Source organism: Rissa tridactyla, chromosome 1 (assembly GCF_028500815.1).
Source record: "Rissa tridactyla isolate bRisTri1 chromosome 1, bRisTri1.patW.cur.20221130, whole genome shotgun sequence".
NCBI classification, from domain to species: domain Eukaryota; kingdom Metazoa; phylum Chordata; class Aves; order Charadriiformes; family Laridae; genus Rissa; species Rissa tridactyla.
In genome coordinates this window covers 194,417,096-194,439,483 of record NC_071466.1, presented here as the reverse complement: position 1 = coordinate 194,439,483, position 22,388 = coordinate 194,417,096, and the positions used below count along the sequence as shown (strand labels likewise).

The 22,388-nt window shown below is 37.5% G+C and overlaps 1 protein-coding gene across 6 annotated transcripts in view; it reads left to right on the top strand.

The window, feature by feature from the left end:
* The window catches only part of CADPS2 (calcium dependent secretion activator 2), a 321,875-nt gene that overhangs the window by 190,931 nt on the left and 108,556 nt on the right, over positions 1–22,388 (top strand). For all 6 annotated transcript variants that reach the window (XR_008466879.1, XM_054204611.1, XM_054204601.1 and 3 more), the window contains exons 9-11: positions 8,244–8,310; positions 14,310–14,418; positions 15,573–15,776. Coding sequence is in view for 5 of the 6 variants with exons in the window: in XM_054204611.1 (XP_054060586.1) it covers positions 8,244–8,310; positions 14,310–14,418; positions 15,573–15,776 (380 nt within the window). In the remaining variant the exon portion in view is untranslated. The remainder of the gene's footprint in view (positions 1–8,243; positions 8,311–14,309; positions 14,419–15,572; positions 15,777–22,388) is intronic.

Sequence of the window (22,388 nt, the reverse complement as noted above, 5' to 3'; positions counted from 1 at the left end):
GTTTCCTTCCCACAGAAGCTAATCTCCTTCACTGGCCATGTTGTGAGGCAATAGTTACCTGAAGTTTATAAAGCACTACTCAAGTGTCAAGCAATGTTCCTATTAAGAAGATAACGAGAGGTGGGTTAGGAGTTGTTAAAACTAATTTGTTTCAAAACTTCAGTGATGTTTTAAAATAGTGGTTTTAATTGAATTATTTTAGGGATTTATTTTTTTTAAATCCAACTGTCAAGAATTTTAAAAAGTGGTTTTAAAATATCATAACATTCTGAGTACATATCTTCTGTGTGCACAAATGGAAGGAAAGTGCTAGACTAACTCATTATCATAACTTCTGTGCTTCATTTAAAATCACAAATAGGAATACCAGTTGTGACATATATCCTATATGTCTTTGGTAGACAAGATGTACCTCTTTATCCATAGTAACTTTAAAATACCTAGTAGTGATTATGACAACAAATGTTATGAAAATACTTAGAACTGACAATCTTTAGGATGGAAATATACGCATCCTGTTCTGCTTATATATGTTATTACAAAAAAAAAAATACAGAAGTAGCTCTGCTGAGGTCCATATTCTTTACAAAATTAATGTTATATCAGTTGAAAAGTAGCTTTCTAGATGATGAAAAGAAATACGTAACCAGCCAGAGATAACCAAAGCGAGGTGTCATTCCTGAAAGAGTTCACTGCTTTTACTAGCCTCAGCCACTCTTCCCAAAAGTGGGATGTTTTCGAGACTCCAGAATTGGCAGCTTTGTTTTATACCAGTTCATTGATTTGTTTTACACCAGTGTGACACCGAGCAGGGTGTTTTGACTGATTCCATCAGTGGCAGCGTATGACCTAGAAACAAAAGTAGATTTTTCGTATTAACAGGTCCTTGGCCATTTAGGCCTTCTAGATGGCAAATAATATCACTGCCTGTATGGAAAAAGGGTCACCAGTTTTTCTAATTGCACTGTCATGTGCTTCCAGTGAGATGGAGGGGTGTCTGGGCTGGATGCTAGATGTTTCTGGATGCTCAGGATGCTTCTGAGTTGATTTGAGGTCTGGCAACGGAAAGAACTGTTTCCACGGCCAAACTGCATGCACGTGGGAGAGCAGTGCAATTCAGACTTTTTCTACTACATCAACATCAGCAACTAAATTAATATTTTCACTTTTAAAATGAGTCTCTTAGTTGTTCCTGCTTACAGTACGTTGTTTCACATCGCAGAACAGTTTGTGTTCACAGACTGTTATCCTGTTAGATGAAATTGAACCAAGAGATGAGCTCCAGGGGTGCACCCATATATGCTGCAACCACCGGTAACTATTTGGTCCATGGATTCAGACCACAGTACACTGCATCAAAAAGCACAGGGAGTGGCTGTCCGCTCCTCAGCACCAGCTGTTTGCAGTTTACATTACAATTAGATTACATTGGAATTGGAGCACTTTCTACATTTGTGTTGCATCTGAAGGATTTCATTCTTTTGTTGCGTGGAATTCTCTAAAGGCTAAAGGATGTTTTTCTGTCTTGACAAACACTCACACTTTACATACCAAATAGGCTTTATGATATGACATAAATTGGATTAATAATTCTCAAGTTGCCATTGCAGTTACTTCACAGGTTCCATAAGTACTGGCATGCATATTCACAAATGCTGAAGCACTCTGGAGTGCAGTAAGATATCACTGTTAAAGAATCTAGGGATATCTGATCTTCCAGCATACCAATCACCATTTATACTCTAAGTGAAAAGTTGTTTAGGGGGAAAAAATTCCCCCCAGGTTTTTCTGTTCATATTATGAGTATCTTGCTCATTGGAATAAATGGAACTGTTTTCTGTGGCTGTGCTGTTTGTATTACTTGACATTCTTCAACATGTCTTTATCCTTAGCAGGCATAATTACAGTAGAAGTTTACGCTGATTTTTTTCGTTCCATCTGTTGAAGGCTTATTTAGTTCTCTTTCTCGAGAGCACAGAGAGTACTAAAATGAATCCGAGAATGTTTACAGCTAGGTTTCTTATGACCCAGGTCATACTGTTGTCTTGAATCAGTTTTCTCTCTCGTCCTCAACTGAAGACAAAAAAATGGCTTAATCTTGCGGGGTTAAATAAAAGAAGGAATGCGGTGCAAGGAAGATTCCTTTTATGCAAGCGTGCAGGGATGACTGAAAGTGCCTGTGGGCATTTGGTCCCCATTGGCTCTCACAGCGAATGCAATGATGCCCACAGATAGCCTGTATTGTTGTCAGTTAAATGGGATCATGAGTGTCTGAAAGGTGTTTGAGAATGAACTGAAAATCATTTTCACAAGTGGATGATTACTTCTGCCACATGTTAACCGAACTCTATCAGAGTGGCCCAGATTTTTGAGACTGCATTAATTGCTCTTTCAACCTTGACTGAGGTTTCTCTTTAAGAAAGGCCTTTGCTGGACTAAACTGCTACACGTATTGATTTTTCTTTCTATATTTTTTTCATTGTTTGTGATAAATGAAGCCTTTTACAAGTAGAGAATTTTATCATTCAAGATGTAGATAGATTGCGTCGTTCCTTAGAATAAAAAGGCCAGTCTAAAAATGATCTCTGTAGAAGTAATAAGTCCTTTCTCATTTCTCCAGCAGTGAATAGCTCCGGTATTCCACACTCAATTATGTTTGTCAGCTATTCATTAGTGCTGATTTTTTCATCAAAAAGTAGAGCCCTGCACTCTCGCAGCGTGGACTTAGAGCAAATAAGCTGACATCTTCTTTCCTGTGTATGCCATCACATAACTGAAACTGAACTATAATATTAAGCAATATGGTTTTGCATTTTTGTAACACAAGCAAATGCACTTTGAAAATATTCAACCTTTATATATTTAAAATATAGCGATGCTCAGACTTTTTAAAGAAAATGGTTGTTCGGTTTGTTTATTCTGTTTCCATGGGGGAAAATGATACTGACTGAGGCAAGATGATACATTAAATATTTTTATCCAGGTGTTTCTATGTTTTGTAGTAGAAGTAAATTGCTTTTATTTTTATTTATTTCTAGGAAGTGAACTTTAAATATTAAATGTTTCTTTTTCTACCATATTACAAGCATTGCGAGGTATAATCAGGTAAATCAGTGATTTCATACAAATCCAATTGTTACTTTTTAATTTGGGAGTGAGTGAAGAGAAAGAAAATAGTATTAAATAATGTTTAAGAAAAGAAAATTGTAGAACTGTTTTCTAAGAGCAAAATTATCAGGAAAGTAATTGCATGCTTTGTACGTTTGGTTGCATTTTCATATTACTACAAAACTGTGTTAGAACACACATTGGTGTAGCACTTAATGACTCAACACGTCTGATCAAGGTCCTATTTTCTATGTGCTGTGTAAAAGCAGGTGTGTTAGTCTTAAGGTACTGGAAATTATGCAAGTAATATAAAAAGACTAAAGAAGGCAACCAAGCATATACCTACTACCTATAAATATGCTTTCTAATATGCACATGTATAGATATAGATGTTATGTATACATATTTATTATATTAATATATTTTTACAGAATAAAAGTCTGCCATCTACATCTGGTTTTATGTGCATCAGAAAACCAATTTTTCCTACCTTCTTGTCAGTCTACTACTCATTAAACACTCTCAAAACGTGGTCTTAAAGAGAAGTCAAAAAAAATCTATTTGGTAATGAGCAATTACTATTTCAGTGCTTAGATACAGGGGAACTATTTCAGTATTTTCCTTCTCAGTGTTTAGCTGAACTGTAATAATTAAAGAATTATTTTAGATTATCCCAACTCTGGAACCCAAATTGGGGTGAGAAAAATTGTAGCAAATGGTGTGGTTAGTTTTTAGAAATATGGAATTGGCTGCTTCTGAATATCAGTTTCTTCCCTGTATTGCACAGAGTATTTTGTCTAAAGAAAGGGACAGTGTTTGAAGGAGTGGCTGTTGTGTGTTTCTTGTTCCTGCTGAGGGTTTTTAAAACAGTCTGAAGAATTAACACTGTGCATCTTGTGCACATATTTTTGGATGGAGGAAGTGAGCAAGGCTTGTAGATGAATACAGATACACCTACAGGTACAGATATAGCAGGCTGCGGTTCTGTAAGCTTGTGATTATGAGGGTCTGGTCTGGTTTCTGGTACTGACATTTACTTGAGACCCATGAAAAGCGATGCAATTCCCCACCTTAAAAAAATAAAACATTCTTCAACTTAGATCTGGGACTTCGGAATCTGTTAACCTCTTAATTTTCTGCTCCTGTTGTGAAATGCAAGCGTCATTTAATTCTGGAACTGGATTTTGTAGACTTTTTCTGTTCGAGACATGAACTGCAGTTTCTACAAATCCTAGATATTACTGTCCAAATTTAACAAGGTTCATAGGTCATAGAATCTTGCATAAGTCGTAGAATCACAGAATCATAGAATGCCAGGTTGGAAGGGACCTCAAGGATCATCTGGTCAAAACTTATTTGGCAAAAGCGTGGTCTAGGCAAGATGGCCCAGCACCCTGTCCAGCTGAATCTTAAAAGTGTCCAATGAAAAAAAATCCACCACTTCCCTGGGGAGATTATTCCAATGGCTGATGGTTCTTGTTGTGAAAAATTTTCCTCTTGTGTCCACGCAGAATCTCCACAGAAGTATCTCCCCCATTACCCCTCATCTTTTCCGTGTGACTCCTTGTAAAAAGGGAGTCTCCATCTTCTTTGTAGCTACCGTTCAAATAGGGTCTCCCCTAAGCCTTCTTTTCTCAAGGCTGAACAAACCCAGTTCTCTCACCCTTTCCTCATACGGCAGGCTTCCCACTCCTTTGATCATCTTGGTGGCCCTTCTCTGAACCCTCTCCAGCCTGTCCATACCTTTTTTGTGTAGTGGGGACCAAAACTGAACACAGCATTCCAGGTGTGGCCTGACAAGCACTGAGTGGGATAATGACTTCTTTATCTCTGCTGGTGATGGCCTTGTTGATGCAGCCCAGCACGCTGTTGGCTTTCTTTGCCCCAGCAGCACACTGTTCACTCATATGGAGCTTGTTGTCCACCAGGACCCTTTCCACAGAGCTGCTCCCCAGACATGTAGATCCCAGCCTGTGCTGCACTCCTGGATTATGTTTTTCTGGGTGCAAGACCTTACACTTGTCCTTGTTGAGCTTCATAAGGTTCTTGCTAGACCACTCTTCCAGCATATCTAGGTCTTCCTGCAGGGTGGCTCTCCCTTCTGAAGTGTCCACTTCTGTGCTCAGTTTGGTGTCATCAGCTTCCCATTTTTTGTCCTTTGCTTCCCATTTTTTTCAATGGAAAATAAATGGGAAAGAGAAGTTCAAACAGGATTCTAGGATTCTATAGGATGTTTGGCTCATTCTGGGTATAAATGTTAGACTCTTGAGTAAGAATTAATCTCATCATCTTTCAGGAGCATGCACACTTAAGATTAGCACAGGATATATCCCTTGTAAATAGCTGAAACTTTCTGCATTAGAAAAAATCTATCACCATTAGAGATGGCACTGGAACAAGGATTAATAACATAACATTATAGCTGTGTGTTTATAGAGATTTGTAAAACCAAGTAACATAAGGCTTTTTGCTTTTGTACTCAATCCCAGCTTTGTGTCATGATTGCTGTTTTCTTTGCTACCTAATCTTGTCTAAGACCAGCAGATTTTAAAGCTAGGTAGTTTTAAAACACTCCTTTGTTTCCCAAGGAAGCTCTTATTTAACACCTTAGTTGTAAATGGTTTATAGGAGGAATGAAAAGTGCACATTGCTATTTCATTTCTTTTTTGTATGCTTTCTTATTTAATAATTTTCAATTTACTGTAACTTGTGATAGTTCTGCCTGTACTGCAGGACCATATGTAGTGTATCATCTTACATGAAAACTAATTTTAAATGTTCTTTTAAGATCTCTTATTTTAAAAGCACTTTTCCGTACCAGGCTCTGTTAATAATGAAAAAGAATTAATTAAACATGGTGTTTCTAGGGTTGGATTGCTTATTTTCTGCAGTGTTCCTGTTGGTCACTGTCTGTTAGTCCTGTTAGTCTAAGTCACTGCTGCTGCTGATACCAGGATTAATCTTGAGTACGAGGAACCTTGTGTTAGTCTATGCCTCCTTTGCAGTCATTTAAGACGTGCCAAGAGGGTGGGAACATGGTCAGGGTATCTTTGTACCGTAGCATGTGAGAACTGTGCGTTCTCAGTTGGTCTATGCAGTCCATGGGGCAGTTGTCCTCGACATACATCAGAGAAACCTACAAGATACTCTGAAGGATGCAGTGGCAGAATCACCATGAAGAACAGGGTGGGCTTAGGACTGAGAGAGCCCAAAGGCCACCTGTGGACCCTTTTACTTTTCTCCCCCCTCCACCGACGATCATTTACCTTCAAGGCTGAGTGAAATTCATCAGTCATTCCACCTCCACCCTATGGTAATAGTAAAGAGATTAACGAGGGCAATGGCAATGTGGTACGCTTTGGGGAAGGTAAATGTTCTGATTTAGAGGAGCATGCCTGGCTCTTTTGAAACATATATGAAAAGGAAAACAGTTCGTATTTTGTAGGAGAATATGTGCCAATCAGTCTGTGAGGTAAATGCTTCTTTAGTTGTGAAACATTATAAACTTTCAAATAAACCTTAGTAGGCCCTTTTTTTGGTACCCTTTCTGACATAGCCCTTACTCTTCTCCTTTCTTTTTTATTGAATTTATAATAATCACAGAATTAAGAAGTTAAAAAGAGTGTGGCAGGATCTGGACTATTCAAAGAAAGCTGCGTCACATGGTAATCGTGTACACAAAGCCAATTGTCCTCTCTCTCATACAAATAAAAAAGCAGAGTAACCAAGCAAGGCAGGGCTTCAATGCGGGTGTAGCAGGGGCTGAAGACAGGCAAGATATCTGTGTCGTGCTAACAAGGGAGCCGTTATGTGGTTTGGCAAACCGCCATGGTAAATAAGCATTACACTGACAAAAATTTGTCCTTTGTGATAACTAAGGCCATAAAGAATGTTCTTGAGAGTGTGCCGAGGGCAAGTGGAAAAAGATTTTGCCTGTATCTTCCTTGCCTGTTTCACATAAGATATTGTTTGATTGCTGTTTTGCAACTGAGTTCAGAACCACTGAGCAACAGAGCCCCAAAAGTCATCACAAAGTAGAGGGCAGCAGACCCTTACTTCAAAGGTGCCTGTTCATCTACCAACCATCCAACCAACCATCCCCGATCCTAGTCATGATAACTTCTCCATAATATATGTGCCAGCATCCTCTGGAGAGTGCCCTGTGAAGCCAGCATTCATGAATCTGAACAATTGTGATCTTTGTTCTGCCTTTGACCCACCTAGTTGTACTAGATGCCCTTGATAGAAGCTGGCCAGCCAGAGGAAACATCTCATAGGTAATATTTTGCTCTCCTGTCAGATTTTAAGCAGCAGATCCTTACCACTTGTAGGCTCTTGCATGCAACCCCACAGCTCATCCTTTTCCTGTTGCAGTCTTTGTTAACAACAGTGCAACATGACCGCAGTGACAGAAAAAAGTGTCACTATAATGCCATAAAACTTGCTGCTACTTCTTTGGTAATGGGAGTGCTTCCTCTACCACCAAATAGTATCAACATCCGTGGTATTAATCATCTCACTGGTTGATACTCCTCATTACACCGTCTGATTCAAAGCCTGGTAATTGCCAAGGTGACAAGGAGGTTTTTGTAATCTAAGAGCAGTGAAGGGCTTCTGTTTGGGAAATTAGGTTCTAGTTTACTCTGGAAAAAATTTAATCTTGTTTGTCTGCTGGCATTTTGTTATTTGAGCATTTTCCCAAACTGCCATTGTGACTGACTTCTCACAGACTAGAGAAACACTAGCAAATCTACGGAAATCAAATGGGAAAAAAAAAATGTTGGGGAGTTTAACTTTTCTAACATTCAGTATTTCTGTGTAGTCAAAAGTGTTACACTTGAAGGTATTTTTTTCTGTTTTCAGAGACAAATGGTGAAATATATGTAATAAGCAGCTTAGTCGTCTTAAACATCATCTGTTTCTGCTTTTTTTGTCATATTTTGAGTGAAAAGGAATATGTCTCTGCATTTTTATGGTCCAAGTAAATAGAAGAAAAAAGTCACTCCTTAGATGCAACAACACTGGTAAAAAAGCTCAGTAGGTAGAGGAGATAAATACACTCATTTGTATTGGATCCTCCTATTATCATGCTTCTTATTAATGTAAAAACATTCCATTTATTATTTCCTCTGCAGATATTTGTATGCTCTAGGACAGAAGGTTTGGAAGCGGTGGAAAAAACGCTACTTTGTTCTTGTTCAGGTTAGTAGTCTGTCATGAAATTTCATTAAAAAGTAGTCTTGGACTATCAATTCTCTTACGTGTGGTTTCTGGAGCTATTTGTAAATCAGTGTCTTAAGGCAACATATGCAGCACTACTGCAAGCTTCTTACAGCATAGAAACATCCAGGGTATTTTGGTCTAAATTTATATATGTAGTAAACAAAAATGTCACTGAGCTTTACATTTATATAAATGAGTCCCTACACTGAGCAATGTGTCAGCTGAAACCTACAAATTTCTGAATGAAATTGTTGTGACCTTGAAACATTCCGCTGACAGCTTTCTAGCAGTGCTCAATTTAAAACAGTTCTCTTTCACAAAGTGGATTGTACTTACTGTTTCATTTATTCTATCTCAAAAAAAGATTTTCTGCCCTTAAAATTAAATAAAAGCAACAATAGTTACTATTAAGAACTTTTTTGAAGTATTTTTTGAATAATGCTTTTTTTTTGTCCTTCCTTGCAATTGGGTAAAATCTTATTATGTAATCATTATAGAAAATCTAGTGCAGCCATTTTTATTGATGACAAAAATGACCTGGACTGATATTTTGTAACTTTTTGTCCAAACCCAGAACTGTAAGTATTTTCACATCCTACTCAATGGTGACGTTAACATGAGACTATTAGAACAGGAATAGAAAAGTAGATTTTAAATGGTCAAAACTGAGAAATGAACAATTTTTGTGAGTCTTTGGAAAAATCAATATTTTCTGTTTGTGCTTGTCTTCAGATGCCAGTTACAAATTTGTTGTTCTTCTGAGTCAGTTCAGAGAACACTGTTTTTCTGTGTCCTTTGTTTTGTTGACAGGAAACAGTTAAAATGTGAGTCTCCATAAATATCATACAAAGGATGAAGCCTACTGATGAGGCTTTTTTAAGAATGAAGGCTTCTAAAACTACTTTACAGAAAGCCTGATTCCTTTTCTCTACCATTCTGTCAATCACACTCACCTGGTCTCTTTCCTACTCCTAAATAACGAAAATTGTAAGGATGTAAAAAACAAAATTCTAAACAAGGTCCTTATTAAAGTAAAGTTAAAAGCTGAGAGTATTTGCATGTTATTCTTGCTAAGCTTGATGTCAATACAGTTTTCTTCCTGACCTCAATGGGAATTGGCTTGCGTATTGACAATCAGTGAGTAATAGTTATAAGGCCGAACAGGATCTTCCAGAAAATCTACTGAATCATTTTGGTTCTGATTTTACCAAGGTCCTCTGTGAAGAGATGAGGACTTTTTGTGACTTAGTCATTGGTAAACGTTGGGAAAACTTCTGTATAGGATAGCTGTCAAAGCGTGGATGCGAAGGGAAAATAACTTAAAAGTTACAGGAAAAAAAGTAAGAAAGGTTAGAATGCTTCCTTGCCCTTCATGCTTTTCTTTCATATTCCTCCTACGGTACATCCCCCCTTTCACAAAAAGAAAGACCTTGTTCTCTACCTCTAAGCCACAGAGAACACCTGAGTTTTAATGTGCGCACCTAAGAGAAACATAGTCTTTCCGTGAGTGTGATACGGAGCCACCTGGGAGACCAGGTTATTCCAGCCAAGTTAATTTTAACTATCTTTCTTTCTAACTAACTATCAGCTTTCTATGCTGAAATTGAAATGCTGTAGGAGAATATTACAGGAATTTTCCAACTGGGATGGGATTTAGAAATCTATTTCATTTTAAAGCAGCTATCTACTCAATAAGGCTATATAAAAAATACTGTGTTAAATCAATATCTACTGTCCAGACAGCTCTGACTTATTTATATAGTCCAGCGGTGATGTATACACTGACAATAAGCTGAAGTCAATACGTGTGAAATAAGCATTCGGTAATGAATATCAGTCTGTTGTATTGATATATTATTGACATATTGATGAGTCTTCCTTTATAAATTGGCTTTTAGCTTCCCTTAGTAAAATGTTAAGGCCACGAAATTCAGTTGTAAGACAGAGGCTATATCAGTATGATTTACACAGGCTTTGGAAATTTAACTCAGGTGTGAAATTAGATGAATAATGTTGATTTTTCAGGAGCATGATGTGAGTAATGTGCATCTTTGTTATTGCTACACGTATTAGAAGTTGTTAGTGGTTTGTGAAAGAACAGCTCAATGTTATAGGAAGGTTACAGAGTCTGGAAATTTCACCCTCTTCATTATTTTACTTTTCTTCCTCTTACAATTCAGTCATTTCTCTAAAAGGTTATTAGTTTCAAACTGGAAAAAGACAAGGACATAACGTGTTGGGTAAAAAGCCTCAGCTGGACTTACTGTGTTTACAGTTTCACTTCTGTCATTTTAATTTCACCTGTTCTAATGTTTGAAAATTCAGTCGTTTGTTTCATGGATAATTTTTTTTGTAAACACCCCAGCTATGCAGGCTAGTTCTTGCTGCTGAACTCCTGAAGCAGGCTGCCCAGTGATGCCCTTTAGCGGGGACCACAGAGTCAGCCTCCAGGTTTGCAGTAATGGTTTCTCCCGGCACAGTAAACATGGGGTCGTTCTGCCCCGTGGGGACATCCCCTAGTGACACTGCACAGAAGTCATGTCCACATTTTTGAGCGTATCACTCTGTCATGCTTGCACAGGTTGTTGGTTTTCCACTTCATTACAAAGAGGTAAAACAGCTGCTAGGTGGGTGTTCATAACTCTGCAAAATTATGAAATCCAGGTAAATGCAATTGTAGGAAGAGGATTGCCTTTTCTCCTATCAAGGATTACTATTTAAGGTGGCTTGATTCTGTTTTTGTCTGAAAACAATGTGTTGTATATACTCCTGACTTTTGAGTACCCGTTATTCTATGAAGTATTGGTAGTAATTTCCTGAATTCTAAGGTAAAACTACCTACAGGTCCATTAACTACTAAAAGCACACTTAAACCCAGTCATAGATCTATATAAAAAAGTGTAATTTCAGATTGTGCTGGTGGTTCTCTCTATAATAACTGATAGCAGCCACCAATAACAATAAGGAAAAAGGTTTAAGAGGCTGTGAATGTAAACAAGCAAGGCGAGTTCAGTATTTCTTTATTTTGTTAAGACTTTTTTTTTTACCCAAACAAAGTTTTCTGGAGTTTTTCTATTTGTTGCTTTGGTGGAAAGACTTTAAAATGTCTCATTTTCAATAAGAAGATGAAGTGTAAGACTGATTTTGACATGAGTATCTTTTAATAAATTGTTCCTTTAAAATATGAGAATGCATTTGAAATAGGTTTGAAAAAAAGTTAAATCAACAGCATTATAATCTCTATCTTGTTATAGGGGTAAGGGTAAAAATGTTCAACAAAGACACATAGCCCAGCTCTTCCACAAGCTGATCTTCAAAAACATAAGGTAGCTGAAGGATTCGGAAAAAGCTGGTCATCCTATGCATTTCCACAATTAGTGCCTGCTAGCTTCCTTTTTGATGGCTGAATTTGTCTGTACAATGTGGTTATATGGAGTTGTTGACACGTAAATGTGAGTGATGTGGGTGCTTGCCCAGTTATTTCATTCAACAAGATTGAGTAATTTGAAAAACGTTTTTACTGCAGTGCCACGTATCAAGAATTAAATCAGCAGGTTCCGTTTACAAGAAAAGCAGAGGAGGGAGCTCTTATGAAATAAAAGCAAAGGATTTAGAGGTGTGTGACTAACAAACAGCACCCTCCATGCTCAGGCATGAAGGCAAAACAGTTCTTGGGAACATAAACCGGGAAATACGGAGCAGTAACAGAGCTGATACGATACTGCTGCTGGGCCTAGAACAGATGACATGGACAGGGGCTGAGCCCTGTGCCAGGGCCCCCAGGGCACCACCGCCCCGACTGTCCCTGTCTGGCCTCCCCACCCTGCCCACGGCCCAGGACCCCATTTCAGCCCCCTGGGGCTGTCAGCCCCTGCCCCGGCAAAGCCTCGGCAGGGCCAGTCTCCAGCTCCCCACAGCCCTGCCCTGCCCAGCCATGGGCCACACTGAGCCAGGCCCATGTCCCAGCAAGGCCTCGGCCTGTGCCCAGAGAGGTGTCCCCTGCCTGGGGCTAGGGCTGCCCCAGTGCCCCTGGCTGAGCCCTGGCTGCCAGGCCCAGCCCTGCCAGCCCAGGGATAACTTAACTCCTTTAAATCAAAATACAGTCATTTTCTAAAATACGCGCTATAAATGAAAGCAAAACTCTGGGCTCAAAGCACAAACAGCAAGGTAATATCCTGTCATGTACATCATGCTGGAGGACAGGCTGGCTGGTTGTAATAGTCCCTTCTAGCCTGAAAATCTGAACTTTTGAAAGTGATGGACTTTACTTATATTTTATATTATAAGTGTTTGTTTATATTTAGCTCTGTCTCCTTGGTACAGCCCACTTAAGTGAACATACTAAATTTGATGTGGAAAGATGACACTCAGTTTTAGTTGCCTGACAGTGTCTCTCAAATCCTTATCTCCTATAAAACCTCCTTCACTTAACTAATGTGTTAATTAAACTGGAATACCTATCTTTAATTTATTTCACCTGTAGACTTCTGCTGTAGTTCTGGAGACACCAGTTCAGCCTTTGGGGCCTGATGGCAATTTTGCAGAGAGCTGCTACTCTTGTTCTTTTTGCTTGTATACACTGTGTATATAGAGCATGCGTTCAGTCGCCGTATGCTCTATATACATAGCACGTCATAATCCTGTTTCAAAAAACCCAAATACCTAAAATAATGAAATATTTTTAGAGCATTATGCAGATAATAATCACACCTTCTAGCCTTATTTTCCAAATATATCAGTCTTTACAGAGTGCCAAAAATCTTTTGCAAATAGCAGTTGAAGTCACTGGACTTGGAGGTGGAGTGTTGTGCAGGTACAGCACCAGCAAATATGTGAATGAAGCTGAAATCAGCTGTCAAAATTTTGCTTCAAAAAGGATAATTTCTGAAGTTGTAGCCAGAGCAATGAACCTAGGTAGTAGCTGGCCAAGCAGTCAGCAACTGAGATAGAGACAGTCCATCATCTATCAGACAAGCTCCTTAACTATCCTTAGATCCTTGCATAATTTTACAGATCTAAGAAATTATATTATAGTTCATAACAACTCAGTTTGCAGGTATCCTACAGTCCTTGGCGATGACAGTTTCAAAGGCCCAAGTAAATTTAGTTCCCTTTAAGTTTCAAGCATCCACAGATTCACATTCTTTCTTCTGATCACACTCTTCATTTAAGGCTGGGAACATCTCAGTTTTGTTTCAGTGATTGCTTTTCCTCTCCCAACTGTCACATTCATTATTTTTCTGATCACTTTTTCTGTAGCTCTCCTTATTGCTTTCTGTTCTGTCTAGGGAGTCTTAAACCATGTGATGACAGATACTCTTCTTATTGCTTTATTATTTTTTTAATAATTGTACTTGATGAGAAGTAGCTGATGTTCATGCCAGCTGAACGCTGCTTGGCCTACAGTTCTGTATCCAGTGAGCCAAGCAACCTGGAGATAAGTGTGAATACAGGTGCAAAAGATGCAGAAATTAGACTATAAAATCGCACTGAAGGTTCTGGCACTTACCATCTTTAACTAGAATTGGCCAGATTGTGTGTTCATCTTGACAGTTGCAAGATAATTGTGACACTCCTTCTGCAAATAGTACTGTTATACATAAAAGTCCTTTTCTTCCAGCTTCTTGGAATATAGGACTTTTTTTCTCACACAGGAGACCATGCAGTTTGGTCACTACCGCGGTACCAAGTACCTTCCTTTCCAAGTATTTACCTAATTTGCTACCTTTCCATGTTTCATAAAGCAACAGCTGAAAAGACATTGCCTGTCAGGAAAACAGAGAGATACGTGCTTATGGCTTTGCTTTTCCTTCCTTTGTCAGGAAGGGTAAAGAACACGGTTTTACACTGTAAATATTTCTGGAAAAAAAAATGGGGTTTATTTCTTCAGCACAACTGAAAGCTAATTTAAACAGTGGCGCATGTGTTGTACAATTGTGGAATGGAATTCAGCAATTAAAATGTCCTCTCTTATTCAGGTTAGCCAATACACATTTGCAATGTGCAGTTACAGAGAAAAGAAATCTGAGCCTCAGGAACTGATGCAACTCGAAGGATACACTGTGGATTATACAGCTCCTCACACAGGTACTTTTCATGATTTTGAAGTACGATATGTTTGTGTAAAACAGCTGATTCAATTTGCTCGTTTTCATCTAGCAGCAAAAAAAAACCCCAAGGTTCTTTGGCAATTATTCCACTAGAATTTTCTGCTGTGAAGAATCATGCTTTTAGAAAGAAGCTTGTTGTAAGAAGAATGAACAATAAACTTACACGAAGGTTGCCTGAAACATTGTAAGGCCACATATGATACAAGGAAAAAAACATGAATTCTAGTCAGTCTTTCCCTTTTCTCTCTATTTTTGCTGGTGGAGTCATGTGGCAGTGTACTGTGAAATATATTCACAAATGATTTAGGAAAGAAGGTGAATGATGACAGTTATTGCTAAAGACAAATTACTCAGAGTAATCAAAAATAAATGTGAAGATATCAGGAATATCTGCACAAGTTAGTATTAAAATGACAGAGGGAAATCAAAGTTACACATGTAGAGAAAAATGGTTCACCTCTACTTACGCGGTGGAGGGTTATGAATTTAAGACGCTTCTTTCTAAGATGTTGAAGATTGATCTTTGGAAACGTTGGCTCAATGTTTAGAATAATTGAGAATGCAGAGAATGCTCAGAAGGTGTTTGGAAAGACAAAACAGTGTTCTTGTAAAAAAAATCCCCAGCGCAGCCCCGTTGACTGTTGTGTGCTGTTCTGCTTATGCACTTTCAGAACAAAACACTGGAATGACAAAAAGGGACCAAGGGAGGAGCAGCAACACTGATAAGAGGTGTGGAGCTGCTTCTGTTCAAGAAGAGATAAAGTTGACAGGGAATTCCAGCTAAGAAAATGATGCTGAGAAGGAGGATATGTTAGAGAAATGCAAAATAGCATATGACACGGAGAAGATGAATAAGAAATAGATTGGAATTGAACTGAAATGGAATTATGGAAATATGTTCTCCTGAGGCTTCTATATTTATTCTACTTAAATGTTACTTCTATGTATTACCATTTGATCCTTATAGCTCTAGATTTTATGATATTTCTAGGTCATAAATACCTATAAAATGTTTTAACACACACACACCCCGACACACACACAGAGGAAAACCAACAATATGATAAACATTGATGATGACTTAGAAGTAACTTGTATTGATTAAGATTACCTTCCTATTTCCTGCTGCAGGTCTTCAGGGTGGTCGAATGTTTTTCAATGCTGTTAAAGAAGGAGATACTGTGATATTTGCCAGTGACGATGAGCAGGATAGAATACTCTGGGTTCAAGCCATGTACAGAGCCACAGGTCAATCGTATAAGCCTATTCCTGCAAGTCAAGCTCAAAAGACGAATCCTAAAGGAGGAAATGTCAACACAGACATATCTCCACTTTGTAAGTTGGCTTTCTTTTTCTTTTGTGGCTTTGGTTTTGGTTTTAGTTGGTAAAATATGTAACAGCTTCCTCAATGAAGTTTAATTAAGCAGAACTCATTCACTAGGGATATGTGCCTAGCAGTTTGTTGTTAGCCAGAAGCTCTTTAACTCAGATTATTATTACCAGCAAGGGAAATCCTGACTTGCAGGTCATTATTCTTATTATAATCCATGAAAATATGGCAATTAGCTTCATATTCATTACAGTTGACCCACATATTACCATGGAGATGATGTGTGGTTTGCATGATATTTTTCAGTAGCCCAGCCAGTGTAGTGATGAATAGAAAAACATCAATCTATTCTCAGAATTTTATAGATTTAGGTCAGCTTTATCATACATTTTATATATTAGTTATCTAAAAAATGCTATGCAGACAGTACATTGTGAGTTGAAAGGCACTAGATTGGCTGCTGGATTTTGCACCCCTCAGTGTAATATTAAACTAAATATTAAAAAGTTTCAAAAAATAATCAGGTTTAAGTTCTCCCCGTCTTTCTTTGAAGAAAATATTGTTTCAGAGAAAATCAAGGTAAATAGCATATATTAACCATATCTTGAAATTTTCATATAATCTCTATGAAAGTGTTCTGTCATGTAGATATCTGCACGTAGGAAGCATATAGGATTTAATTTTTGTTGTTGTTCTGGAGGCTGAGTGCAATACAAGGATTTTTGTAAAAGCCATCAAATTTTTACAATGTCATATGACTGTATACAATAATCCTGCTTCATTATCATATATGCCATAGAATGATAGAAGGTAGATACATGTTTTAGACTTAACTTGGTTTGATGTCTGAAGTCTATAGCAGGTTGACCCAAAACCATTCTCCTCCGTCAGTCCTGCTATACTCAGTCTCACAGCATTCCATTCATCCTGTAATCTTTTATCATTTTGCTATTAGAAGACAATAAATATTTGCTTGTTAAACTCAGTAATAGTTACCTAAATCCTGACTGGGCTGTCAAGAACATTGAAAAAAATATAGTGTTATCTCACAAAAGCACTAACATCTGTTGAATTTTTAATCTAAAACAATTTGGAAGGGTGAAGTAACTATTCATCACGGGGCATGTTAAGGTGAAGTATTTTGTAGGATGTAAGTAACACTGCAAAAGCAAAGGTAGGGCAACAGCTGAGGAGTGCTGCTGCTCCCCTTCTCCCAGTTACCTGGATGTGGGCTGGGTACTGGGAGTTCACTGTATTCCCCTCCTGATGTTTCTACTTCATGTGCATCAGTTAGAAAATACAAAAGAAGTGACCATAGTCAGCAGTAGCCAAGGAATTGCCTTTGCTCTTGGACACAGGGTTTACATGGAAGCAAAAGCAACTAGAAAATGCTGACCACAGAGCAGGGAAAGTTATAGAAAGAAAAAGATACAAAGAACAATAGTGAATTTGGATATACTGAAATTACGTTTTCAGAGATAAAATTACTGATAGTGGTAAAGAATTAAAAAACAAGATTGACACATCTTGCTATTATCTTAGACAGTTAGGGTGACCACAGTTCTTAGGTGGAAACCATAGGAAAAATAAGGTTTATTTTAAAGACAGTTTAAGGGAAGCTCAAAAGCCTCAAAATATCATGTATTTTTCTGTCATGCTTATGTATCAACTTGTACAAGCTGATATGACTGAACTGTATATAAATCAAAAATCTGTGGTTAGTTATTATTTGCCTTTGATTTTAATATGCTTCAATGTTGGTATTTTGTAATTAATTAATAGAATTCTTTGTAATAGAGTGACTTGTGAAATTTAACTTACTGTGAGGTTTAGTCTTAAAAGAATCAATGTTTGACTGATTTCTGTAATACCTCCAGTTCTGCCTACATGTGGAAAATTGTATTATTCTGTCTTTTGCACATGAGGTATAAATGGGCATAATCAAATTTATCAGCTTTTAAGAAACTGCAAGAACTAGAGTTTACAGATATAACCTTAAATAATTTTCTAAGACTCCTGCTTCATTTACATACACTGTGCTGATTTTCTTGGGGCACAGTTTTACTCCTAAGAAGAATCTATAGCTGACCTTTTGCAAGATTTAAATACATTGTTTCCTAAGAAGTTCAGTTTGTTTCCCCTAGAAATATGTTTGCATGAAGTTAAGAGTATTTTATTTTTAATCAAGATATAACACCGAGTACTTGAGAGCTAGTGTATATATTAAGTGAAATTCATTTCCACTTTTTTCTTCTTTACTGTGATACATTTTTAATATTAGCAAATACAGTTATGACCAGAAAATTAGTTAAGTGCTTTTTTATGTATCTTTTTTCCCATTTAATACGTCATGTAAGCGTTTCCAACCAATGCAAGATCACATTGTTTTAAAGTATATCATACAACACCCCCTCCACATACAGAAAGCAGAAAACCAGCTAGGGCTTTGCAAAACAAATGCCGTTTAATAATATTCAAGCCTTGAAGGTCTGTCCCGGTCTTCCTCATCCTCTAGGAAGAAAAGATATGCAACTCATTCATCCTGATAAAATGTACAAAAAGACCTTTCAATAGCTTAAAAAATGTAACTGTCTTTAAACTCCAGGATTTAGAGAAAAATCAACATAAGTAGATATGTTTCAACATTTTTATATATTTTGTTTGTAAAATATCTTCTGCAATCCTCAGATTCTTTTGATAGGTATGAAAAGCAACTGAAAGTTGTCATTAAAGAAAGTAAAACATCAGATTATGGTTAATATGCCACATACTTAGCTGTATTAAGTTTAATTTTTTGCTAGTAATAAATACTAACATTTCCATTTTCCATTGCCTTGTAGACAAAATTCTACCTTCCAAAGTTAATGTTACATTATTAGCTAAAAATGACAACTTCTCAAAGTGCAAGCATTCCACTAAACATTTAACATTTTTAATCAAGTGATATGTTTAAATGACAATAAATGACACTTTTTTTCGCAGCCTCTACTGTTTCCTATAATCTCAAGTTCAAAACTCTTTAAGAGTTTTTGTAAGCTATGGTAGAATTGTTCCTGTGATCTCCTGTGATTCCACGAACTCCTTTTGTATAAAAGAAAGTAGTAGAAAGGAAGGAGTAAGAGACTCCTTTTTTATAAAAAAGGTCGTATTTTTTGCAGTTATTGGTGCCTTGTTCCACGTAAGATAATTCCTTGTACAAAAGAGTGCTTAAAATGACATGAACAAGATCCAGCCACCTCAGAGCTGGATCAAAACAAACACATCAGGAACTCCTGAAAATAAACTAGGCACGTGAATATAATAAGACAGCCAGGGTCTGACTGATCTTTACAGCGATTATCACAAATGCAGAAAATGGAAATGTTGCTCTTGCGTGTGCACGGCAGCAGCACTCCAAAAGGCCAACCTCTAATTGATCTGAATGTGCAGTCTCTTCTTGTTGGTGCTGTACGGCACTTTAGGATCATTCATGTAATTTATAAGAAACTTGATATTCTATACTACCAACGAGGCACTTGGATCAAACTACTGTTGTACTTGTCCAGCTTCTAAAATGAATACTAGCCAATTTCTTCATTTCTGAATAAAGCAACTTGGTACTGCATTTTTGTAGTACTAAGCAGCTCCAAAATAAAAGTGAAGACAGGCTAACATCAGCAGTGATCAAGAGAAAAAGACTGCTTTTCACTTCCACTATGCTGAACAAGCATGCTGTAATGTGAAGGACAGAGTATTTAAGGATGCATGATTGTAGAAAAGCCAGAAGTTTCCCAAGGAAATGAATGTTTCATGGAAATGGACAATTAAAAATAAATTCATCTCATAAAGGTGCAGGAGACGATCCCTTTCTTAATGAGCACTGTGTTAAGAGATCTAGTCATATAGTTTGAAAGGCTGCTGAAGTGATGACCACTGTTAATAACTAGTTCAGAACGAAGGAGTAACAGCAGCATGTGAGGGGATTGTCATGTCTTAATGAAGCAACAAAAAGCCAAAGATCATTCTGGTCCTACACCACCATGAGTTCAGAGATGGTCTCTTTTTCAAAATATCTGCAGATAAGAAAGGAGAGAGACAAATAATGGAAAACCAAGTGAGGTTAGCAATCGTTTGATCTGAGATGTAAATTTTTCCAGATCTCTATTTTGGAATTATGTCACTTATCAAAAGAGCTCACAAAAGGAAAATAATTTGAGATTTTGCAGAGACCAATTATAACAGTCGTCATAAAAATGCTGTTTAGAGCCCATGCACTAAACATCAAATCCTGTTTATTAAGTAGCAAGGGAGTAGCAAAGGGAGTCAAATACATTGGCCATACATTGGTATTACAAGCCATCAGTCCAGTGACAGCAAAGTTGAAGACATTTCCAAATGAAACATCCATCTAACCAAAAGAGCATCACAGAGGGAGCTTGTAGACAGTCAGATCACCTGAGTGGAGCAGTCAGTGTTGTGTCATCAAGAAGAAAGTGCGGGCAACTTGCCAAATGAAGAAATGCTTTGGGATTAGTCATGAAAATATAACATTAACATTTTCAATCTATTTGGATATACTGATGATAAACACTATAAAATTTCTCTCCCTATCATAGTTTAATGATATGGGAATAAATTATGGATTTCAGATTTCTTTTAAATGTTATTTGTGTCACTCTCAGTCTTTGAACTGGCTCCATCAGAGACTCTGTGGGAAAACCAGAATATGATTGATATTAAGGTACTGGTGTCATAACACACAAGAAATACCACTGCTTAACCTTATGGTGGCATTGCTCAGTTTCGAAATAATTGGTAAAGCAGTTCTTTTAAAATAGTTCTGAGGTGTTTGTATCTGTATGTTCAATTAATTAAATATTTTAGAAACAAACAGAAATAAATGATATGTTTTCATCTGACGTAGTTTTCTCAGCAGGTTTGTTGGATATCCATCATACACTTTGACACCCGGAGAAGTGGAGTAAATCCACCCTCCCTGCATGTTCCCTCATTCCCCTTCATGTCCCATTCCTGCTTGCCTCCAACTACCCCCATCTCCCTTTTAGAAATAAAAGGTTAACACTGGCCTCCACCACCTTAGGCAGGCAGTAAGTCACCTTTATGTTCTCAGTCATGCTACTCAGAAAGATGCAAAAAGCTAACTACTATCCTCTTCAAATCTGTCCTTCAGCAGAACACTGGCGGTACATCAGTGTGCTGTCCCCAGCCTGACGCTCAGGCCATGTGGGCCATGCTGCTTTCTCATATTCTGCCACTTTCTCTCCATCTGTTATTTCATTGTCTGATATTTAAATGATAAGGTTCTGGGGGCACAGATTGTCTCTTTGGCCTGTATTTCTAAGCATGTAGCACTTTGGAGTCCTGGTCAATGATCAGGAGTCGAAATGTTCCTGACGTAAGCTGTCACTATCTCTATGGAGTGGCACTTGAAGGAATGTAATACGTGTCTTGCCACTGTCTTTTGCAAAGAGCTTGTGCACCTTCTTCTTCATCCAACCAGTTCCAGCCTCTTCTGTATCAGAGTCATAGTTCTTACCCTACTACTCACAGTCTCTAAATCTTTTTAATCCCTACAATACCAGATTTCTTGTCTCTACCTGCTCTTCTTTTCTGCCTGCCTGAATTAGTTCAAATTGCTTCTATGATGCTTAGGCTCAAGCAGGGATATCACTGAGAGCCACAAAAGGGAGGAGGTTACCACTTTACAAGGCCAATTCCTGTAGTTAACCCTAGCATAGGAAATATATATTTGCTTCTGGGCTGGAATGGGGCAGAGATGCCTAGTGATTTGGTTATCACTAGGAACCACTTGAGCATGTGCCATAAACATGGAATTCTTGGTAGTCACTCAACTCTGCGGAGTCACTGAGGTTGTGATTATTTTTATAGCTTTGCAGCTGGGCTAAAATTGGAATTCTTTTGCAAAGATGGCAAAAGGCATATTCAGGATGCTGCTCTGCCAAAATGAATAGTCTTGTCTAAAAGAGCACCCAAAGAATTTGTTAAAACTCCTGCAATAGCTTTTGTAAGTTTTTACCGTGGTTTTAAAATATATATATTTGTCCTACCTTCATCCAAAAAAAATTGATAGTTTATTTGGCTAACATTTTCCAAAAGATGAAATAAATACACAACCTGAAATAGACAGTGTAACATGGAAATAGCAGTGAAAACAATGAGTTTGAGTTAGAGGTAACTTGAAAGCAGAAAAACAAATTGCATTAGGAAGGGAAGAGAAATAATTGTGAAAAAGCAGAAGTATTTTATGCTTCAAAGGTCTCCCTGAATATCTTCCCAATATTTCCCAAGATTGAGAAAGTGTCGAGGATAAAATTGAATTGTATTTTTTCCTAACTGTATATCACAGTATAGCACTCTTTATGTCTCTTGCATTTGCATACAGCTTCAACAGGACGTCTAAAGCTGATTTGTGGAGGAATTAGAAAAATACAATCACTTTAGTGATTTTTAAAAGTAGGTTGCTGAATAATTTTTAAATCACAGACATATAACATTTATGAATTCTTCATAATCTTTGATCAAGTTCTTATATTTTTTTAAAATCCATTTTGTTTCAAAAAGATTTACCAATTGTCTTCTACGTGTATCATAACTAA